Source organism: Triturus cristatus, chromosome 6 (genome assembly GCF_964204655.1).
Source record: "Triturus cristatus chromosome 6, aTriCri1.1, whole genome shotgun sequence".
Taxonomy (NCBI): domain Eukaryota; kingdom Metazoa; phylum Chordata; class Amphibia; order Caudata; family Salamandridae; genus Triturus; species Triturus cristatus.
In genome coordinates this window covers 1,080,722,683-1,080,743,751 of record NC_140589.1, presented here as the reverse complement: position 1 = coordinate 1,080,743,751, position 21,069 = coordinate 1,080,722,683, and the positions used below count along the sequence as shown (strand labels likewise).

Sequence of the window (21,069 nt, the reverse complement as noted above, 5' to 3'; positions counted from 1 at the left end):
TCTCACGAAGCACACTGTATGCTAATTTGCATTTAAAGAACACTCGTTTAATACCTAAATAGTGTTCACAGAGTAGTAATCAGCAAATAATTCTGAAAGCACTCAGCAGGTTGGACCTTTCTGACAAAAAATGAAACCAAAATAGTGGGTATATTCGTGGGGTAATCAGCAAATCATTCTTAAAACATCAGGAGCAATTTCATCATGTTAAAAAGAAATGATGTTTGTGGAGTTTTGGCTGTTTATTTTCAAATCATCATCAAGAACAACTGGACCATATGAAGTAATCAGATACTCATTCTTAAATCCTCATGAAGTCATCAGGAATAGTCACACCTTGTGAAGTCATCGGATACTCATTTTGAAATCCTCCTGAAGTCTACAGGATTAGTCACACCTTTTGAAGTCATCACATACTCATTTTTAAATCCTCCTGAAGTCATCAGGAATAGTCACACCTTGTGAAGTCATTGGATACTCATTTTCAAGTCAAACTTGAATCATCAGGCTCAAGTTTCTAAACTTTGCTGATGACTTCAAGAGCTTGATGATGTCTGATGATGTGAAAATGACTTCTACAGTAGTTGGATGATCATCCAATGACTCTGTGATGGCTTCTAAAGTAATCCTGTTTGACCTGGGTATACATGCCATTTGATATATTTTGCACTCCTACTGGTTGAGAAGAGGGGAGATAGTATGCCATTTAGCAGCAGTCGTCACCTCATATACCATCCGCTAAAAGTTGTGCAGTACAAATCTTGGTAATTTGTGAAGGAGGTGAAAAGGTAGGAGTGTATTTTATGCCTTCAGCACTTTTATGTTTTTATTGCAAGGCCTAGATTATTTTTCTAAAGTACTTTTCTGTGAACTATAGAATTTTTCAGATTTCCTGTTCCGCTGGTATTTGGAGAAAGGGAAGCGAGGGAAACTCCTGTCCCAGCCCATTTCCCAGCATGGGCAACTTGCAAGTTTCCTGCAGGCGCATGAGCATCTCAGCTGGCTCCATGAAATCAATAGTCAAGAATTTGAAAAGGTAAGCTGGAATAATAGAACATACCAACCAGTTCAATGTGCTGCTGTATCCTTGTTGGCTCTTCTGAATTGTGTACTGTGAAGTTTGTTTGCAGTTACTTTTAATCAGAGCACTTTACTTTACATGGGCCACATGTTTTGTCTAGAACAACTACATCATTGAGGAGATCTTTCACTTAAGTAGAAAGCATCAACTGGATAATGTGTTTTAGGAAAATGTCAGTTAATCTTCATGGCATCAGTCTGAACATTGTTGCTAACTGGTAGCATGGGATATGGCATCATACTAAACATTTTCTGAAGTTATTTTAAGAGGCATTGTCTAAACTTCAAAGAAATGTTATTGCTCATTTAAAACGAGAAATGATTCAAATGGTCCAGGCTATATTAACATGTGTTGAAGTGCAATTTAAATTGATGTATTAAAAAAATATATATACATATTTGTTACATTGGTGAAAAGAGGGAGTTTGTATACATTGGGTGTTTATTATCAGTATTTAATCTTCATTTTGTCAAATATAGCATAAACCAAGCTAAAATTAAATTGAACAGCGTGTTCATTGTTTGGGCACTTTCCTTCTGTATGCATGTTCTGATAGAGACTTACAATCTCAGATTTCTCACCTTAGAATATTCCCCAGGTATCCAACTGGATCTGGAAAATCTTCAGCAGTGCCTCTGCTCGTCTGATTGTGGCGTCAAGCAGCTCTGCGTCATCTGCGTCTGAAGTGACGTACACGGTTGCCTATATAGGTGCCACCCAGGTGTGCTGACATCAGTTCCTTTCTGCACCAACAGCGCGGCTCTGGACAACTACCTCAGTCATTTTTTTACATCTTTTTAAAAAACAAATTTGTCAGCTCTTCCTTTTTAGCTTTACTCCCAGTGTGCTAGGGACATGTTTCCCAACACACCCACGGAGTTTAAACCGTGTGAGGAATGACACAGACAGATATTTGTCTCTGAACCACACTTGGTTTGCCTGTGGAGGTTGGGGTTGGACCACGACCACAAGGCCTGCACCGACTGCAAGTCCATGCATCCAAAGGCACTTCGTAAGCAGGCAATGAAGCTCCTAGGGGTGCGGCAGAAGGCGGCTCTGTGCTGGTCCTAATCCCGAGGGATATCTTGGGCCAGATCTTGCTGACATTTGTCATTCCACTCCAAGTCAATGTCATCAAAGTCGGGTGAGTCCCAGAAGAAGTTGAAGCACTCTTTTGCTCCCACCATGCTTCTAGGTCCCCTCCCACACCCCACTAACGGAGTCCGCGCCATACCTCCCCAACCTCCCCGGAGCATGAGCTAACCCAGCCCAACTTACGGAGTTCTTTGAGACCATGCACTTCAAATTTGGGCCCAAAGCTCCTTCTGGCATGCCTTCAGGGCCCATGGAGCCCAGAGGTGCCCCTGCTGGACCCAGGAGAGTCGTGGGAGTGCAGTTTGGCTGCCCCAAAGGAAAGTTATTGCCAAAAGAAGGGAACCACTGGTTTTGTTTTGCCTGATGACCAGTAGCCCAGTGACAACTGGATTTTTGGCTGGCAAAAGAGGACTTTGATGGACATCGACCTCTGTGGTCAAAGTCACCTCACCTGGACTGTGGACTAGCCCCAGGAAGACCTCTGTTGACTACACCATATCTTCAGCATCCTTGAGCATCATCAGCATCTAGTATCCCTTGCATCAGGCCTACTCCATAGCAGTCAATGACAAACTCCCATTAACTCTGGAACTGGGTTGGGAATTGCTTTTCTTGCGGAGGTAACTATTCCTTTGGACCTTGTTGGTCCCTCTGACTGGCTGTCTGCCAGAATTGGTCCCCCAAGGTGACTATAATTTGTTGAATTTTACAGTGCTTGTTCACGGTTGAGTGAAAAATTGATTTATTGTTTCTTTAAAAATCTAAATCTCTGAAAACCTCCTGTGGATCTTTTTAGTTTTGGTGTCCATAAATTCAGAAAAATACTGTTTATTAGGTCTCGGCTAGCGTAGGCTGCGCGCATGCGCAGTCTCGCTGGCGAGACTTAATGATATGGGGTATTTTCTGTAAGGGGCATTAAGCCCCGCCCCTCTTTTCCATAGGCTGGCGTCACCGTTTATGCTAAACGGTGGCCAGCCATTGGAAAAGAGCTCCTTGTGACGTATTTGCTTGGCTTTTTCTGCCGTCCCATTTGGACGGCCTCGCTTGCTTTGCGTTCCTCGCAAACGGTTTCTTATCTTTATGGGGCCAAACACATGGCCCCAGAAAGATAAGAAACCTTTTAGCAGTGAGGCCGTCCATGTGGGACGGCAGAAAAGGCAAATGAAACGTCATGGCAGAGTCATTGCGAGCGCTTGGTCCTGTTCTACCCCCACCCGCCCTGTGTCCTACTTCGGTCCCAGAATCCGTGTTCACTTATCACCACAGACAGGCAGGAAATCTCTAAACACTTCCGGCAACATAAAAACAGCATTCCTGACAAACCAACGAAAACATCTCTCAAATACGTTCCAACAATCGCACGCTAGCTTGGAGCTTGGTCCCCACTCTGACGCGCGAGGAAATGCTAAAAATAGTAACGAAGCTCGAGGGTGACGAATACCTCAGAGAATGGGAAGTTTAAAAAGTGAGAACGAAAACTTCACTATAAAGTGCTCTAGAAAGCAGGCACCATCAGATGAATTGGACTCATTTCTGCTTTGCAGCGCTCGGTTTGATTCCAGGTTGTGAAGCACTACTGGGTTTAGAGGGTAAGGGAACCGAGAGAGCAGGAAAGCAAGGGACTTGCTCGGGGTCACACAGTTTTCTTAAGTGATGGGCAGAGCTGGGAATTTTAAACCCATCTTGCTGGTTCCATATCCGGTGATCTGAAGTCCGGGCCGCATTTCTTGCTCTGCTAAAGGGAGACGTGTCCAGAGATGTAATCCCATTAAATATATATATATATATATATATATATATATATATATATATATATATATATATATATATATATATATATATATATATATATATATATATTACCTACTGGCGGTCGCCAGTAGGTAGTTCTAGTTAGGACCCCTTTTCCATAGGAAATTTTGCAACATTCTATTTTGAATAATTTTGGTGCCGGTCGATGAATCCTCGCGAATTTTTCAAAATAGGTGGGGCGCTATGCTCCGCTCCTACCCTGAAAGTCTCGGGGGGGATTCGTCAAGCGGGGGCTGAGATAAAAGGGGGGTCCCAAAACGCGTTTTTCCCATGCATTTTTCCATAGGACCTTTAGACAGGGCTACAGCCCGAACGGCTGAACAGATTTACTTGAAATTTGGCAGAGAGGTAGTCCTCAGGTCAAGGAAGTGCCTTTTGTAGGTTTGGTGTAAATCTGTTCGGTAGATTCTGAGAAAATAGCCTTTAAATCAATATATATATCTGAGCCAGCTTACGGTGCGCTTACGGTACGCTCACCGTACGTGTACGGTGGCGTGCGCGAGCGCGATTCTGATTGGCTCTTAGATCTTAGTAAACATTCGAATCGGCCGAAACCAGGAAGCGGCGTCCGCCATTTTGTCTCTCGCACTGAGAGTGATTTTTAAAATATAAAGCCCAAAAACATGTAAAGGGGCTGTTTTGACAACTCCCACACACATAGCCATGTTGAGGGAGTCCCCAAAGATCCCCCAAGAGCAAAAACGGAATTTTTATTTTTTCGTTAATTGTGCCGATTACGCTTTCCGTACGCGTACGGTAAAAAAATGGAAATAAAAAAATCAATATCCACACTCACCCCACCCCCTGTGCTTTTGGTGACCGGAGGCCACCAAATGTACAGGGCTTATTAGAGGTGTTAAAAACTAAATATTGTAAACAAAATAATAAAAGAAAAAATTATCCACACTCTCTCCACCCCGTGTGCAAATGGTGCCCGAAGGGCACCATTTGTGCATGGCTTATAAAAAATACGAAAAATTAAAATATTACCGTGCACGGAACGAACTGCGTTAAGTGGGCGCGCACGCCACGAATGGCGTAAAGTAACTTAGCATTTAAAAAACCGTACAAATTCACTGAAAAAACCATAGGTTTCACACACGTTATAGTTAGGAATTAGCATTTAAAAAACCTTGCAAATTCACTGAAAAAACCATAGGTTTCACACGTTATAGTTAGCGGAAATTTTACTGATAAAAAACCAGTGAAATTGCCCCGTTATAGTTAGTGCTGGCAACTATAACTCACGCGACCGCAATCTTCTGCTGATGACATATGTGTCTTTATGAAAAAAAAATATTTGTAATATATGTATAGCTAAAAATCTATGGAAGAAGACATGGGCAAATAAGTGTCTAAATACAGTATTAGCATCAGCAGAGGATTGCGGTCGCGTGAGTTATAGTTGCCAGCACTAACTATAACGGGGCAATTTCACTGGTTTTTTATCAGTAAAATTTCCGCTAACTATAACGTGTGAAACCTATGGTTTTTTCAGTGAATTTGCAAGGTTTTTTAAATGCTAATTCCTAACTATAACGTGTGTGAAACCTATGGTTTTTTCACTGAATATATATATATATATATATATATATATATATATATATATATATATATCACACACACATACACACATACCATTTCTAGGGGTGACGTCTTTCGCTGCTTTCGAGAGAGTGAGTTTCCAGCGGTGCCCTTACTGTAGTTCCCTTTACAGAGCTGCAAGAATTATTTTTACACTCCTCAGGTAACAGCCTTATATAAGGTATCAAAAATGGTGTCTGTGTGTGCGTGAGGAGGTTTTGAGCACGTGTCTGTGCGCGCGTCTTCGTGAGTGTGCATTAGCAGGTGCATACCAGGTGGCTGCTTTTATTTTCGTGGGTAACTGAACATGTAAATATCTAATGTAAAACAGTGTCAATAAACGTAGGCAATTTTATAACAATGAAACGGAGACCGAATATGTCTTATTGCAAACCCTGCATTTCTGTAACTGCCAGTTGCCCCATCACAGAACTTCATGCGCCCCTCCCCGTGAATATCCAAGCCACTATGCGGAAAATACTGTTCCACTTGAAATTAACTTGAGGTTAAAAATGAGACCTGGAATTGTAACAACTTCATTAGTAAAAGCATGCACTCAGAACCCCGGAACTACCTCACAAACACAATCACAGTACAGGTGACTTAGCGCGTTCAACACTCGCTGCTGACATCGGATGTCATGGGCAGACCATCCTTCTGAGGTCGGTCAGTTATCTTTACTTCGAGTAACAGTACTGTAACGCCGATTATTTACAGCACTTAGAAGTGACAATGCGCTGTTAAGTTGTTGCTGTTAGTAGCGCTCTCCGTTCGAGGCAGGAACACTCCCAGTAACAGTAGCCCCTCCAGGTGGAACGGGATGTCCCTTCAGTGGCTGGACTCGGGCTCGGGGCACTCACAGCTGTGTGCAAAGGACAGGATGAGGGAACTGGGCTGCAGGTTGCCCTCTCCATGGCGATGCATTGCTTTGCCGGGCCTAGTATTATTAATTAAACACCCCCAGTGCTAAGGGCTAAGCTTTTCCTGTGGCTTCAAATATCGATGGGCGAAGGGGTCAAGACCGAGAGAGAGCTCATCTGCACAGGATCACACGATGCAGGTAGGGATTCGGGAACACGTGTGACTGTAGTGTGGGCCGCCTGTTTCTACTGGTGACACTTGGGCACCACAATTTCTTCTCACGGATTTTAACACCAGGATCTCTAACGGGTCCAAGATACACCTTCTTGCTGTTACAGCCCGTTAGAACCTGCAGTCTTTTCGTACTGTTATGTGTATATTTACACATGCCTACATTCCATATATATTCCTCGGAGTACACAAGTCGCTACAGAGGCCAAAAGGAAAGCCCTTGGCCATAGGACCCTTTTCATAAAACAAACTACAATTCTCAGCACGTTTTTTTGGCAGAAACGTACTGATCCCTGCCACTTTCAGAATGCAATGTATTCCCTGTGCAGCTATGGCCCTTTTAACTGTAATAAACTATTTCACCTTGCCATGCATTTATTTTTTTCTGTTTTGGTTTCCTCAATGTGTAGGACGGCGCCTTCTGGTATTCGTCCAACCTCTGGGCGCTTTAAATCACCGTGCCTGTGTAAGTCTGCATGTTTATATCTTGGGAGCACCGTTGATTCCACGACAGTTTAACGCTGTTAAGAGGGCCCCGTGGGGTGTTTCTGCTCCGAATCGTAGGTGTGTGCCACACCTTTTTCTAGCTCCTTAACTACTTAGGTAACTCACAAGCACTGTGTATGTGACTGCGCATCTTGCATACGTAATGTCTGCAGTTTCTTGGAGAATTAAGTGTAGTACACAAATAGAAAATGGAGTCATTTGGCACATGTTTCAGAACTGATTTAATGCCCTATTTTAACTCTAGTTCTGCTGTGCTCGTCTGACTTCCTAGTAGAGGAGTGTTCCAAAAACATGCTTGCTCCTAAAACAACATGCATTGAAAATGCAATAGGTCTCGCCTTTGATTAAGTTAAAGCCATTTGCTTTATTAAAGATATCACTTTATATACATATATCCATCCCAATATCACTAATATATGCTTTTATACATCTATAGATCTGTATATGTATGCACACTATGCTATTATATACCTATATACATATATAGACCAACATATATATGCACATATATACACATACAATACATCTGCATATCTAAATAACGTAATCTCTAAATACATGCTTAAATATGCATATTATGTACATTGAAAAATGCTAACACAATAATAAAAACACTTCTAAAAATAAACACCATTTGCTAGAAAAAATGCTCTAACTTGGACAAAGACGAGACCTGTTGCATTTTTAATGCTTGTTTTTATAAATTGGTGTTTGACGTCTTGAGTTGTTTCTTTTTTCTTCAATTGTTTTGGTGCTGTTCAAATTCTTTCCACGTGTTTCTTTATTGAAGCCTGATTGCTCGAAGCCACAGCTACCCAGGGTTGAGCTAAGGTTTGGCAAACTAAACCTGACTGGTCCTAAGAAGGGTTGGAAGTGTATCATTCAGTCAGGTCTCACAACCACACCATATAATACTCTCCATCTCCTTACATTGGTGCCTAGCGGAGGGATCCAGAACTAGGGTTTACGAGTACCATCCAGTTGAAAGGGTTGAAATCACCCAGAAATCCACAATGACACTACAAATGTAGTTTCTATTTTCCCAATCAGTGGTAACGTTCTAAATTCTTGAGAGGCACTGTTGAGTTGCTGAATCTTATTAAAGTTTTTAAAATTTGTGACTTGTTTTCAACAAGTTTTGAAAAAGTTTCAAAAGGTTTTTGAAAGGTTTGGGAAGTCACTTTAGGCAAGGAAAACACGTAGCTTGACCTGGCCAGTCTTTCCATCCTCAAAAGAGATGAGCTGCGGGGGCTGTGTAGGGATAGAAGGCACAACGTGGGAAATAGAGCAAGTATGGATGACTTGATATGGGCCCTCGAGGCTTGGGAGGAAGCCAGCAGGGCTCCATCACTGTTTGAGAAGGAGATACCCAAAAACAGTAGGGAAGAAGAAGAGGAGGGGTGACAAGCTGTAATCAAAAGAGAAGAGGAGTGATGTCCTCACCCCCAACACCATGCCAAGGGTGCCCTCAGAGCAAGCAGTATGGGGAGCTCCTTCAGTAGCAGGCAATCACTTCAAGAAGAAGTGGCAGCCCTATAGCTGGATGAGAGAGCCCTGGAAGAAAAGAAACTGGCTCTTGAAGACAGAAGAGCCAGGCTGGGCATGAGGCCCAGAGAGAATGATGGCAGCAACATGGTGACTGAGATATCGGACAGGGGTGCCCAAGAGGTCAGGTAGCCCACAGGGATTGTACCTGGCTATGTCTTGGGGGGATGACCTCAACAGTGCCTGGCATCTTCAGAAAGAGCTTATAGGTGTCAGGAACTCACTTGCTAGTACGTTTACTGCTTCAGCTCCAAGAAAGACTAAATTGAGCCGGCACCTCAAGTTAAGTAGGTTGCGCCCTCATCTGTGGGTTTTGTTTAGCAGGTTGCTCCTGCTGATTGCGCAAACCGGCTTGACCCTCATCCAAGATGGCGGCTGTCATCAATTCAATGTGACACGCTCTAGTCTTCCGGAGATAGGCTCGAGCTCAAGCCAATCTGTTGCGCGAGCCCCCTGTGAGCCGCGCACTTCAACTGAGGAATTCCGCAATGACAGCTGCGTCCCTCAGCTGTTCCTGTGAAGAAACACAAATCTAGTCTGAGAACCCCCTATTTTTGTCCCGCTAGTTAAGTTTCCCAATCCTTCTGTTTTTTCCCCTTAATTTTTTCCCTGAGAAAAGACTCTTGAGTCAGAGTTTCATAGAAGACGCGCAGGGAGCAGCAAACGTCAAAGTTTTCAGTCGGAGAATCAGAGTACAGAGAGAAGGGACTTCGTCGACAACTACTAAAGAAATCACAGTTTCAAGTCAGCACTCCTCACAGTGAGTCCAGAGCGTATCTGAAAATGCAGCGAGACCAAGTAAGACAGAGACTTCTTGTTATAGTTAAAGAGATTGAAAAGATATACGATTGACTTTCCCACTCACTATCTGAGAGCAAGACTTCTTCCCTCAGAGAGTGTATTTGAGCCTTCTAAGACTTCTAAGGGAAGCGCTATAGTTTTTCAACTGAGTTAGGCTTGGTGTTGCTTACTCCAGGTATTAAAGCACTTCCAGTGAGAGTTAGAGTTGGGGTTAGAATAGAGAATATTGACATTTATTGTTCCACTCTCCTTGTAGGCTTTAAAAAAAAAACTAGAACTGCAACACTTCAGGAACACCATCCTGACAACTATCAAGAGAGGCTAAACTACGAATAATTCAGGTAGAACATGTTCAAGTAAATGGGAGCGAGAGTAACAAGAGTATAGGGGTGGATATAGATACGGTTGTTCTCCCCCGAAGTCCACCCCCCCCCCCCCCGCCCCCCCTTCTACAGGTCAGCCAGATCCTTCCTGAATCTAGAAGACAGATGTGAAAACGAAATACAGAAGATTCAGAATAGAGAAGGTTGCAGGTCCTAAGTTCGCAGGCAGTCTCTTTCTTTTCCCATTCCCCTTTCCCCCCGTTGGTGTTGATTCAGAATAATTCTGTCTCGATAACAGCGCTGGGGATTTGGGACCTATCGTCTGCTTCTGTGGATGAAACTTGGGCACCAGGTAAGAATCCTGACAATAGGATTAGGAAGGTGGGTACGCAACACTGGGGAACACTACTCCAGAAGTTAGTGCCAGTGGCTGGGAGAGATAGTATGTTTACAATCAAGGATGAGGTAGGTTTCCTACACCAACATAAAGACTGCACTTGTACAGTTGTTTAGCCTCAATCCTGAAGAGTTCAGGCAAAAGCTAAGGACCCCACACAAGTGGGCAACACATACATGGATGGACTCTGTAGACACCTCAGTAAAGACATTGGATGGCTGGGTGAAGGACACTTATCAGGGGCTCTACAGTTTGATAGTCAAGGGCAACACATGTATTAATTGTATCTCCGAGAAGTTGAACTAGCACCTAGTAGATTCTAAACTGTCTAGTCCAAGGGAGTGTGGCAATATGGCTGATGAGTAGGTTTGTACCGGGTATCCAAAAAGTCTCAGGCCCCCTTTAAGGGAAATAGTGGGAAAAGGATAAAACTAGAGAAACTCCCAAAGAGTCCCCAAAAGATACCCAGAGGGGAGGAGTGCCTAGAGCCACATCCCATGTCAAGAGGAGGGGGTACCTGGGAAAGAATTTTGAGCATTCCAAGGCTGGGGTGTACTTTGACTGTATACAGGCAGGGCACAAACTGAGATTCAGAATGCACCAAAAAGGCACCCACTAGTAAGTGTAGGGATAGGGGTGGAAGTTGTCCCTAGAGATTGCAAAGGGTACACAGAGGCCACCTTAGTTTCCCTAGATGGGAAGAACATTGAACCTTTGAATTACTGACCTCCAATTGTGGGGAAAAAAAAGGCAGTTGCCAAAATTCCATGCGATGGAAGTGAAGGCTCTGAGGGATACAGGTGTCAGCATAGCAATGGTCATGGCTAAACTGGTGTTCCCAGACCATATCTTACCAGAAGAGGTGCACCAGATTGTTTTTGCTGATAAAATCAATCATAATCAATCATAAAGTCCCATCCCATGGCTGGGCCAAAGAAGGCAGCGGTGTCCCCTGCATCCCATTGTAGTTTCTGCTGGGCAATGAACTTGAAACATCTGCCTTGGTGGAGAGACAAACTCATGCAGAAATGTTGGGTCTCCCTGAATGGTTGTATGACTACAAGGGCACAAAAGGCCATGAGTGAACATGAATGGAATCTGGAGCCTGAAACAATGGACCAGGTCCCTAACGCCAAGAGAAGGGGCTGCAAGGCTGGCAAGCTACCTTTCAAAAGTCCACAGACCCAGAAGAAGCCTAAGCATCAGTGGGAAGCCTGGTGCCTGAAGAGGCAGCTCCCAGAGAGGTGTGGCTCACTGGTTAGAGGCGGCCGATCCGTAAGCAGAGAATCGGCCAGGGACCAGGGTTCAATTCCCGACGCGGCAGGGTCGTGGACCAGGGTCAAAATGGACTCGATAATTCTCGCCTCGGTACCTACTCTAACCAGGAACACAGTCGGCAACTCTGGGCATTAGCTTGCCTCATCTCCACAACGGCCCCCCACATTCGCCGGGGATGCCTGGTTTCACCTTGGAGACACCCTGGAGGGACCATCTCACAGGGATAGCCAGGACGGGTTCCCCAGCGGTCTACAGCGCCAGGACGCCTCAGGGCAGCAGTGCGCTTTACAAGACACATACATTTACATTTACACCCCTAGGAGACTTGCCTGAGCTGACGGAACTACATGGAGTAGGATGTCCCTCCGTGGAAGACTTGAGCCAGCAACAAAGGACGTGTCCCACTCTTGAGGGCCTGCGACAGTTAGCTGTCAAACAGGAGCAAGGTGATGCCAGAGGAACCCATAAGGTATACTGGTAGCAGGGACTCCTGTATAGTGAGACAAGGGACCCCAAATCAGCTGCAACTAGGAGAGGGGTGGTCCCCCAACAATGCAAAGAGTTCCTCCTTAACCTGGCCCACAACATCCCCTTAGATGGAGACCTTTGGCAGTCCAAGCCCTGGGAAGGGCTGTCAATCATTTTTACTTGCCCCAGATATCTGAGAAGGTGAGGGAATTCTGTCGCTCCTGTATCATCCGTCAAGCCATTGTCAAGGCAGGAGGCAAGTCAAAGACACTCCTGACACCACTCCCTGTGGTGGGGACTCTTTGAAAGGGTTGAGATTGACATTGTTGGTCCCCTGGGCTCACAAGTCTTTGGGAACAGATTTATCTTGGTGGTAGTGGTATATGCCACCAGTTACCCAGAAGCTATTTCCACTTAGGACCGTCACTGCCCTTGCAGTGGCTAGAGCCCTCCCTGGAATCTTCACCAGCATTGGGATCCCTAAGGAGGTCATATCAGATAGGGGCATTAACTTTGTCAATTTATCTGAAAACAATGTGGATGAGTGTGGTGTTACTTATAAGTTCACTACCCCTTACATTCCCCAAGGAAATGTCCTTGTAGAAAGATTTAACAAGACCATAAAGGGCATGATCAATGGTTTGCCTGGAAACCTCAACAGGAGAAGGGATGTTATCCTCTCATGCCTGTTTGCCTACAGGGAGGTTCCTCAGAAAGGAGATGGGGTTAGTCCCTTTGAGTTACTCTTTGGATGCTCTGTGAGGGTTCCCTCACGTTTGGAAAGAGAGGGTTGGTAGAGAGCCCAAGCAAAATATTATGGACTGTGTATTAGTTCTTTCCTCCAGGGTGGCTGAATACATGAAAAAGGCAAACAAGAATGTGGGACCAGATGTACAAACATTAGGAATACTGATTTCCTAATTGCGATTCTCTCTGAATAGCAATTAGGAAATCGTTATTCCTAATGTATGAAACTCACTGAGTTTCATTTAGGGATTCCTAGTGGGTTGCAAATAGACCTACCTCCTACATATTAATTAGGTAGGTCACAATTTGCGACCCACTAGAATGAACTGCTATCACAGGGATTGTGGCCAGTAGGGGTCAGTAGACCACCATGTCTGTGATTTGCTTTTAAATAAAACAATATATATTTTTAATGCGGCCCATTTTCCTTAAAGTAAAAGAAAAAAATGAAACATTTAAGCTTCATTTTTTAAGAGTAGACAGTGGTCCGTGGGACCACTGCCTGCTATTAAAAAATATGTTGTCAACATTCTTGAAGGGAGGGGATCCCAAGGGGACCCCTTCCCATTTGCAATTGGGTTACCACCACTTTTAAAGTAGTGGTAAAGTTTTACTGTTTGGTGATTGAAATTTGATTGCAAAAAAGTAAATCATACCATGCCGATTTGGTATTTGGAGTTCCTCAATGGTGGAAAACCAGCCAGTACAGTTTGTGTGGATTTTGTAGCCTGTAGCACACTGGACACATCAGGACAAGTGGACTGGGCCTTATCCTATTCTGGAAAAGAAAGGGGAAGTCATCTATCTGGTAGTCTTAGGAACCCCAAGAAACCATCTCAACAGGCTTAAACTACGCTATGACAGAGTAGGTATCATTATGCTCATGGTGACAGATGGAGGGGAGGAAGAGGAGAGTCAGCCTTTCCTTGACTTGCTGTCAATGAATGTCTAAGATGGTACAGTAGGAGTAGTTCTCTCTTCCACCCTAACTGACTAGCAACAGAGGGACTGCTATCAGTTGTTGAAGCACTTTGCTGCGCTGTTCTCCTTTAACCCAGGACTGACAACTTATTGTACCCATGATGATGTGGACAAAGGTGATCACTTGCCTGTCAGAAAGAAAATTTACAGACTGTCAAATATGGTCAAAGCTAGTATCAAACCTGTGTTTGCCAAGATGCTGGAGTTGTGGGTGAAAGAGCCTTCTAGTATACCTTAGGCCAGCTCATTGGTACTGTTGCCTAATCCAAAAAGAGTGAAACCTGAGATGAGGTTCTGTGTGGACTACAGAGTCCTAAATGCAGTCACCAGGGCTGATGCCCAACCCATACACAGAGCTGATGAGCTCATTGATCAGTTGGGGGCTCCAAAATATTTGAGTACCTTTTACCTGACTTCAGGTTATTGGCAGATAGCCCTCACACAAGGAGCCAAAGAAAGGTCTCCTTTTTCTACTCCTGAAGGCCACTTTCAATTTAAATTGATGCCCTTTAGGTTGAAGAATGCATCTTCCACCTTCCAGAGGCTGGTGAACAGCGTACTTTCAGGCTTGGAAAGTGATATTGCTTAATCTGATGGAGACTTCTAGCCGCAGAATCCTTACCATAGAATTATCCCCAGGTGCCAGACTGGATCAAGAATTTGTTTGTGAGCAGTAACCCCTGCATGCTGGTAGGTGGCATCCATCTGCTCCAAGTGGCGTCATCGGCATCGTCCGCACTGGAAGTGATGTGCACCGTGCCCAAATAGGCACCACCTCAGCGCCCTCATGTCAGTTCCTTTCTTTCAGCGCCAGTCAGCGTAAATCTGGAGAGAAGTACCCCTTAGTTATTTTTTGACTAAACTTTTTTTGACTTTTGATGCAGTGTTTTTTTAGATCTTCTCCTGGTGAGCAGGGATGTAATCTCGGAAGCCCTGCGATGCCTGTCACACGCCCGAAGTTAGGTGACTGACCCGCATCTTGTATGCTTTTGGTGCCTCGAGCGCGACCACTACCCAAAGGTCTGTTCCTGTTGCCACACCAAGAACTCGAACACCTTGAAGCTTCTGGCAGCTCTATGTGCGATGCCGCGACAGTCTTGTTCCTGGTCAAAAAGAAGGACTGGGGAGCGTCCGTGGAGTCCAAAATCTTTGTTGCACTTGAAGTCGTTAGGCCATTCGGGTAAGTCCCATCGTAAGAAGAAGAGCAAGAAGTTGAAGGCGTCTTTGATTCCACCTCGCCCATCGACTGATGAGAGGAGAAAGCTTCAACATTCAAGGCCTGACTCTGCGGTTGAGCCAGCTCCTGGGTCAGCTCTGTTCTTCCCTGACTTTCCGGGAGCCGGTGCAACCCCCACTCTACTTCACGAGGTTTATGAGGGCATTCGCCGCATATTTGATCTGCCTGCTCCCTCCGGCTCGTCTTTTGGACCCCAGATTTGGACGGCCCCATACTGGACCCGCATTATCCGCTCTGGCCCCGGTGCCAGTCGGGCCCCTTTGATCCACAGGTGGATTTGGACCTGCGCTGGTCGTAGCCCCTTACCCTTCCCCTACGTTTGTCATGATGCTGGCACCCACCAATGGCACCATCCCCATTCTGATCCTCGACTCCAACAAAGCTGAGCCCTGATCTTATGAGCTAGAGCTCGGAGAGGACTGGGAGAGGTCGCTGGACGCTGAAGAATACCAGCCCTTTGACCGAAATGTGTACTGAAGTGAGGATTTGGTGGAAGCCAGCGGACTGGACACTTCCCCAGATATTTGCATGCTTTTTCCCCTCCATGACTATGGTGGTGGGAGCATCCTTCACAATGATGGTGAGTAGGGCGGCCGAGTTCTTGAACCTTAGCCTTCCCTCAGTGGTAGCCAAGACTAATGTGATGAGAGATGTACTGCAACCGGGAGTCCGTCCCCCTCAAGCCCTTATAATCTTTCCCCATACATCGTGAGCATCCAGTGGGCGGCAGGATCCGCCATTAACTACGACTGGTGGTCTACACCATTGGACAACTGGTTACTTCAGATTATCCAGATTGGCTACTCCCTCCCCTTTGAGTGTACCTCTCCACCCATGCCACCTGCTTGCGAAAGACTGACAAAGGATGATCTTTCTCTGCTCCTTCAGGAAGTGATGGCTCTCCTGGCCTAAACCTGCACCCTCTCAATTTCTTCTACAAGAACGAGAAGTTCAAAATGCTCACACTCGCTCAAGGCTTGTCTGCCTTCGACCCGGGAGACTGAATGGTAGCATTGCAGGATGCATATTTCTACATTCCTGTTCTGCCTGTCCACAGGTGTTATCTGGCATTCACGGTGGGCCAACAACCCTTTCAGTTCGGTGTGCTCCCATTTGGCCCCACTAGCGCCCCTCGCATGTTCACCAAGGTGATGGGGGTGGTTGCAGCTAATCTGCAGAGATCAGGGGTGCCGGTCTTCCCCTATCTCGACAACTGGCCGTTAAAGTTAGGCTTGCCCCAGGCTGTCATCTCCCAACTCCAGATTACAGCGGAACTCCTGCATTTGCTGGGGTTCAATATCATCATGCCAAAGTCACACCTGACTCCCTCTCAGACGCTCCCCTTCATCAGAGCTGTTCTAGAGACTGTGGAGTTTCAGGGCTATTGTCCTGAACTGCGAGCCCAGGATATTTGGGCTATGATACCAATGTTTCAGCCTCTATCCTGGTTTTCAGTGGGACTGGCTGTGAGGCTGCTGGGCCACCTGGCCTACTGCATCCTGCTAGTGACAAATGTCCTCTGGCATATGTGGGCTTTGCATTGGGACCTGAAGTTTCAGTGGGCACAGCATTTGGGTAATCTTGCCGAAATGGTCCAGATCTCAGGGGGAACTGCAGAAGATCTGCAGTGGTGGTAAATGAACCGTGATTGGATCAGTGGAAGACCCCTCTCACTTCCCCAACCAGATCTAACAGTAGTGATAGATGCATCTGAAAGACAAACGTTAGTTATAGATTCCTTACCTTAGAATTACCCCCAGGGGTCAGACTGGATCTGGAAAGTTTTTCGTCAGCAGTAACTCTGCACGTCCGAATGTGGCGTCGGTCGGTTCCGTGTCCGCCGTCGTGGTTGCCAGGATGACGTTGTGGCAGCTACTTAGATGCCGCCCTCGCACGCTGACCTCAGTTCTTTCTTTTTCCGTGCCGGCCAGCGTAGATCCGGGAAGAGCGGTACCGCAGTCATTTTTTGACTAACTTTTTCTCGACTTTTGTCAGTCTGTTCTCGTGTCTCGAGAGGGAGGTCGAGGGACCGATCGCGGAGCCATCGCCATTCCGACTCGAACTCTTCGCACTCGGGGTCGGGTAAGTCGAAGAAGCATCGTCGCTTTTCGACTTCTCCTTGTCGCTCGGCCGATTTGATGAGGCGCGCGGGTGGAGCCACCCCCACAGCTCCACGTGCAGAGCCCGAAGGGTCGACTCCGGGGTTCCCTCACTTTCCGGGACCCGAAGCGACCCCCGCCCAGCTTCATACATTCTACGAGGCGATGCATGCCATCTTTGGGCAGACGAACCCCGCCGGTCCTTCGGGCCCCGCGGACTCGGTTGGGGGGCCTACGTCTTCGCCACCGGTGGCTCCAGGGCCACAGGGCACCCTTGGATCCAGGCCTGGTTCCGGAACAGCTCCACCGGAAAGGGAATACAAGAAGCTGAAGCATCTTGGGAAGAAAATGTTCTCTTCCGCCAGCTTAGGACTGTGGTCCGTAAACACAGCATGTCTCTTGGTTATTCACACTCAGTGTGGGATACGGTGGCGCAAGTGCTGCCTCAGTGTCCGGAGGAGGCCCGGACAGTGCTCTCCCAGGCTGTTGCTGCCGGGAGAGATGCAGCCAAGTTTACGATCCGTTGTGGGCTGGACACCGCCGACTCTCTGAGCAGGACCATTTCAACGTTGGTAGCGCTTCTACACTACGCATGGATGAGGTCCACTGGCTTTTCAGGGGCTGTCCAGAACACCTTGTGGACATGCCCTTTGATGGCCGTCGCCTTTTTGGCGACAAAGCAGACAACGCCCTAGAGCGCTTCACGGGCTACGGCCCGGTCCTTGGGCCTCTCTTCCCGTCCGGTGTAGTCTGCTTTTCGCCCCTTTCGTGGCTACGGAAGGGGTGCCCTGCTACGTCCCACCCAGGGCCACAGTCTGCAGCAAGTTACCCTACCTTCGCGCGCCCGGGGACGTAGGAATAAAAGTCGTGGTTCCGGCGGCCAATTGGCGGGCCAGTCCACCAACCCCCCTCTGCAGCAGCCTCCAAACCCTCCTAGTCCAACCTTTCAGGCCCATCAAACGCCAGTGGGCGGCAGGATTCGCCATCACCTCCCACACTGGTGCACCATCACTTCGGACAGGTGGGTTTTGCAAATAGTATGTAGGGGCTACTCCCTCCCCTTTGAGACTACCCCTCCAGCGCGATACCACCGTATGTCGGAGGATCATCTGACCCTTCTCCAACAGGAAGTTACGGCTCTCTTGGCCAAGGGAGCCATTGAGCGTGTTCCTGTCCCAGAAGTAGGTTGTGGTTGCTACTCCCACTACTTTCTGGATCCCAAGAAGGACAAGGGCCTGCATCCTACCTTGGACCTCAGGGACGTCAGTCGCTTCCTACGGAACGAGAAGTTCAAGATGTTGACACTTGCTCAGGTCTTGTCTGCCCTCGAACCGCAAGACTGGATGGTAGCGTTGGACTTGCAGGACGGTTATTTTCACATCCCGTTCCTGCCGGCCCACCGGCGTTACCTACGGTTCACAGTAGGCCATGAGCACTTTCAGTTCACCGTACTCCCCTTTGGCCTTACCAGCGCCGCTCGGGTTTTCACGAAAGTGATGGTGGGGGTCGCAGCTCTTCTGCACAGATCAGGGGTATCAGTCTTCCCCTATCTTGACAACTGGTTGTTGAAGGCGGGCTCGCCCCAGGCAGTCGTCTCCCTCCTCCATACTACGGCCGACCTCCTGCATATGCTGGAGTTCTCCATCAATGTGCCGAAGTCGCACCTGATTCCCTCTCAGAAGCTCCTCCTTATCGGAGCGGTTCTGGACACAACGCACTTTTGGGTCTATCCTCCCGAAAAGCCAGTCCGGGATATTCGGGCTATGATTACGATCTTTCAGCCTCTGTCGCGGGTTTCGGTCAGAATGACCCTGAGGCTGCTGGGCCTCATGGCCTCCTGCATCCTGCTGGTCGATCATGCCAGGTGGAATATGCTGGCTCTGCAGTGGGACCTGAAGTTCCAGTGGGCGCTGCATATGGGGAATCTGTCCGATTGCATCCAGATCTTGGGAGGGCACTGCTCGACAACTGCGGTGGTGGCTCACAAACCAGGATTGGGTCAATGGCAGATCCCTCTCCTTTCCCCAACCAGACCACACTGTGGTGACGGATGCCTCCCTTCTGGGATGGGGGTGACCATATGGGAGAAGCGGAGATCAGAGGCCTCTGGTCGAGTCTGGGCTTCACATCAACCTTCTGGAGGTCTGTGCGATTCGTCATGCACTGAAGGTATTGCAACAAACAGGGCGGGGTGTGGTCGTGGACCCTATGTCAGGAGGCCCTTCGCAGCCGCAGGTGCATGATGGATCACGAATGGCGTCTTCACTCGGAGGCAGTGCAAGGTCTCTTTCAGCAGTGGGAAGAGCCTTGGTTAGATCTGTTCGCCACCGAAGAGAACGCACAATGTCAGCAATACTGCACGTTGGAATTTCCAAGGCGGCACTCTGCGACGCTTTTTGTCGCAAATGAGGTTGGGGTCTGTTGTACGCCTTTCCGCCTATACCACTTCTGCCCAGAGTGCTGAATAAGATCAGGCGAGACCGAGCCCAAGTCATTATTGTGGCTCTGGATTGGGCACGAAGAGTCTGGTATCCCGAGCTGCTCAACATGGCCATCGATTCTCTGATCCGACTGCCCCTTCGGGAGGATCTGGTGTCGCAGCAGCAGGGGACGGTCTTCCACCTGAACCTGTCCAGTCTCCACCTCCTTGCGTGGAGATTGAGGGGCGGCAGCTGATGTCTTTCGACCTGCCTCCTGAAGTTTGTGACGTTTTCTTGGCAGCCAGGCGTCCCTCTGTGAGAAGTTGGCCTGATATATGATGTCACTAATTCTAGTGTACACCTTGTATCAGTCCAAACAACCCTTATGGTGATTGGTTGTAAAGTCAACCTTATAGACCAGCTATCCTAGTGGTAGCATGGACAAGAGCAGTCTTAGGCTAAACTCTGAATGGCATGTGAAGCCAGCTGTGATACCATATATAATCCCTTGAATACCAAATGAAAGGACACCACAACAGATATATATATAAAATAAAGTGTATTTATTCTAGTCAAACCCTCAGCACTCTTTATGAGATTCGAGGTAAGTACAACGCAGTCTTATTCAAGCATACATTAAGTCACACAGGTAAGTAATACAGTTAGGCCCTAGGGGCCACGCAAACCATATACTAAGTAAGTGGTATAAGAACCACTGTCACGAACACAGGATAGGCCTAGGCCTAGGGAATCGCTGGGGCTACACTACCCTAGCAACAGTTAGGAAGTGGGAGGCCCACGGGATTCAGGTGCAGAGTGGAAACACTCGCGCGTAATGTGTATAATCGATAGAAATAGTACAGTTTAGAATTATTAAGATTTAGGACACTCCTGGAGTAACTAGGAAGTCGAGACTTGAAACTTAGACACTAGGATAGTCAATACCCTGATGAGCACCGGAGTACCCAAGTTACCTAGCCCACGGGCTGCGGGTGCATAGGTGTGAACTTGCGTCGGGTTTCGTCGTGGACTCCTATGGATGCCTGAAGGAAAGATGCTGACAGGCAGTCAGTGAAGCGTGTCCGGTGGATCCCAAGGCCGGGATCAAGAAGGAAGGATACCTGCAAGCAGAAGGGACAGAGTCTGGGTCACTAGCCAGTGACCACGTGGAACCAAGAAGGAACCAGGCGATGTCGTGAAGATTGCAGGTGAAAGGTGAAGCTTGTCGCAGCAGCCACGGGTACCAGGAGACGTCGAGGACGACCAGGACCAGGAGGCGAGCTGTCCCACGAAGGCTCTTGCTGTCGGCGGCGTCAAAGTCGAACTAGGACTCACCAAGCCTTGGCAAGCCGAACCCACGAAGAAAGGAGGACTTGCTTCTGTTGCAGACCAGGAAGGTCTGGGGTGCTTCTCTTTTGCAGAGGTGCAAGAGCCAGTCTTGAGGAGCCAAACCAGCAGCGGAAATTCAAAGGTGTGTCGTCACAAAGGCCGCTAGCCAACGGGCAAGCAACCGGACAGACGCGGCAAGCAGGAAAATGCAGAAGGGCCCCACGCAGGACTCGTGGAGTGTGAGGGGCTGATCTTCGGTGCAGATGGTGCTTG

At 47.4% G+C, this 21,069-nt stretch overlaps 1 protein-coding gene across 1 annotated transcript in view; it reads left to right on the top strand.

Annotated features, from left to right (window-relative positions):
- NUP133 (nucleoporin 133) overlaps nt 1–21,069 on the top strand; it is a 1,584,091-nt gene that overhangs the window by 1,119,190 nt on the left and 443,832 nt on the right. The window contains exon 20 of the mRNA XM_085611954.1: nt 878–1,036. Within this exon, the coding sequence (XP_085468080.1) occupies nt 878–1,036 (159 nt within the window). The remainder of the gene's footprint in view (nt 1–877; nt 1,037–21,069) is intronic.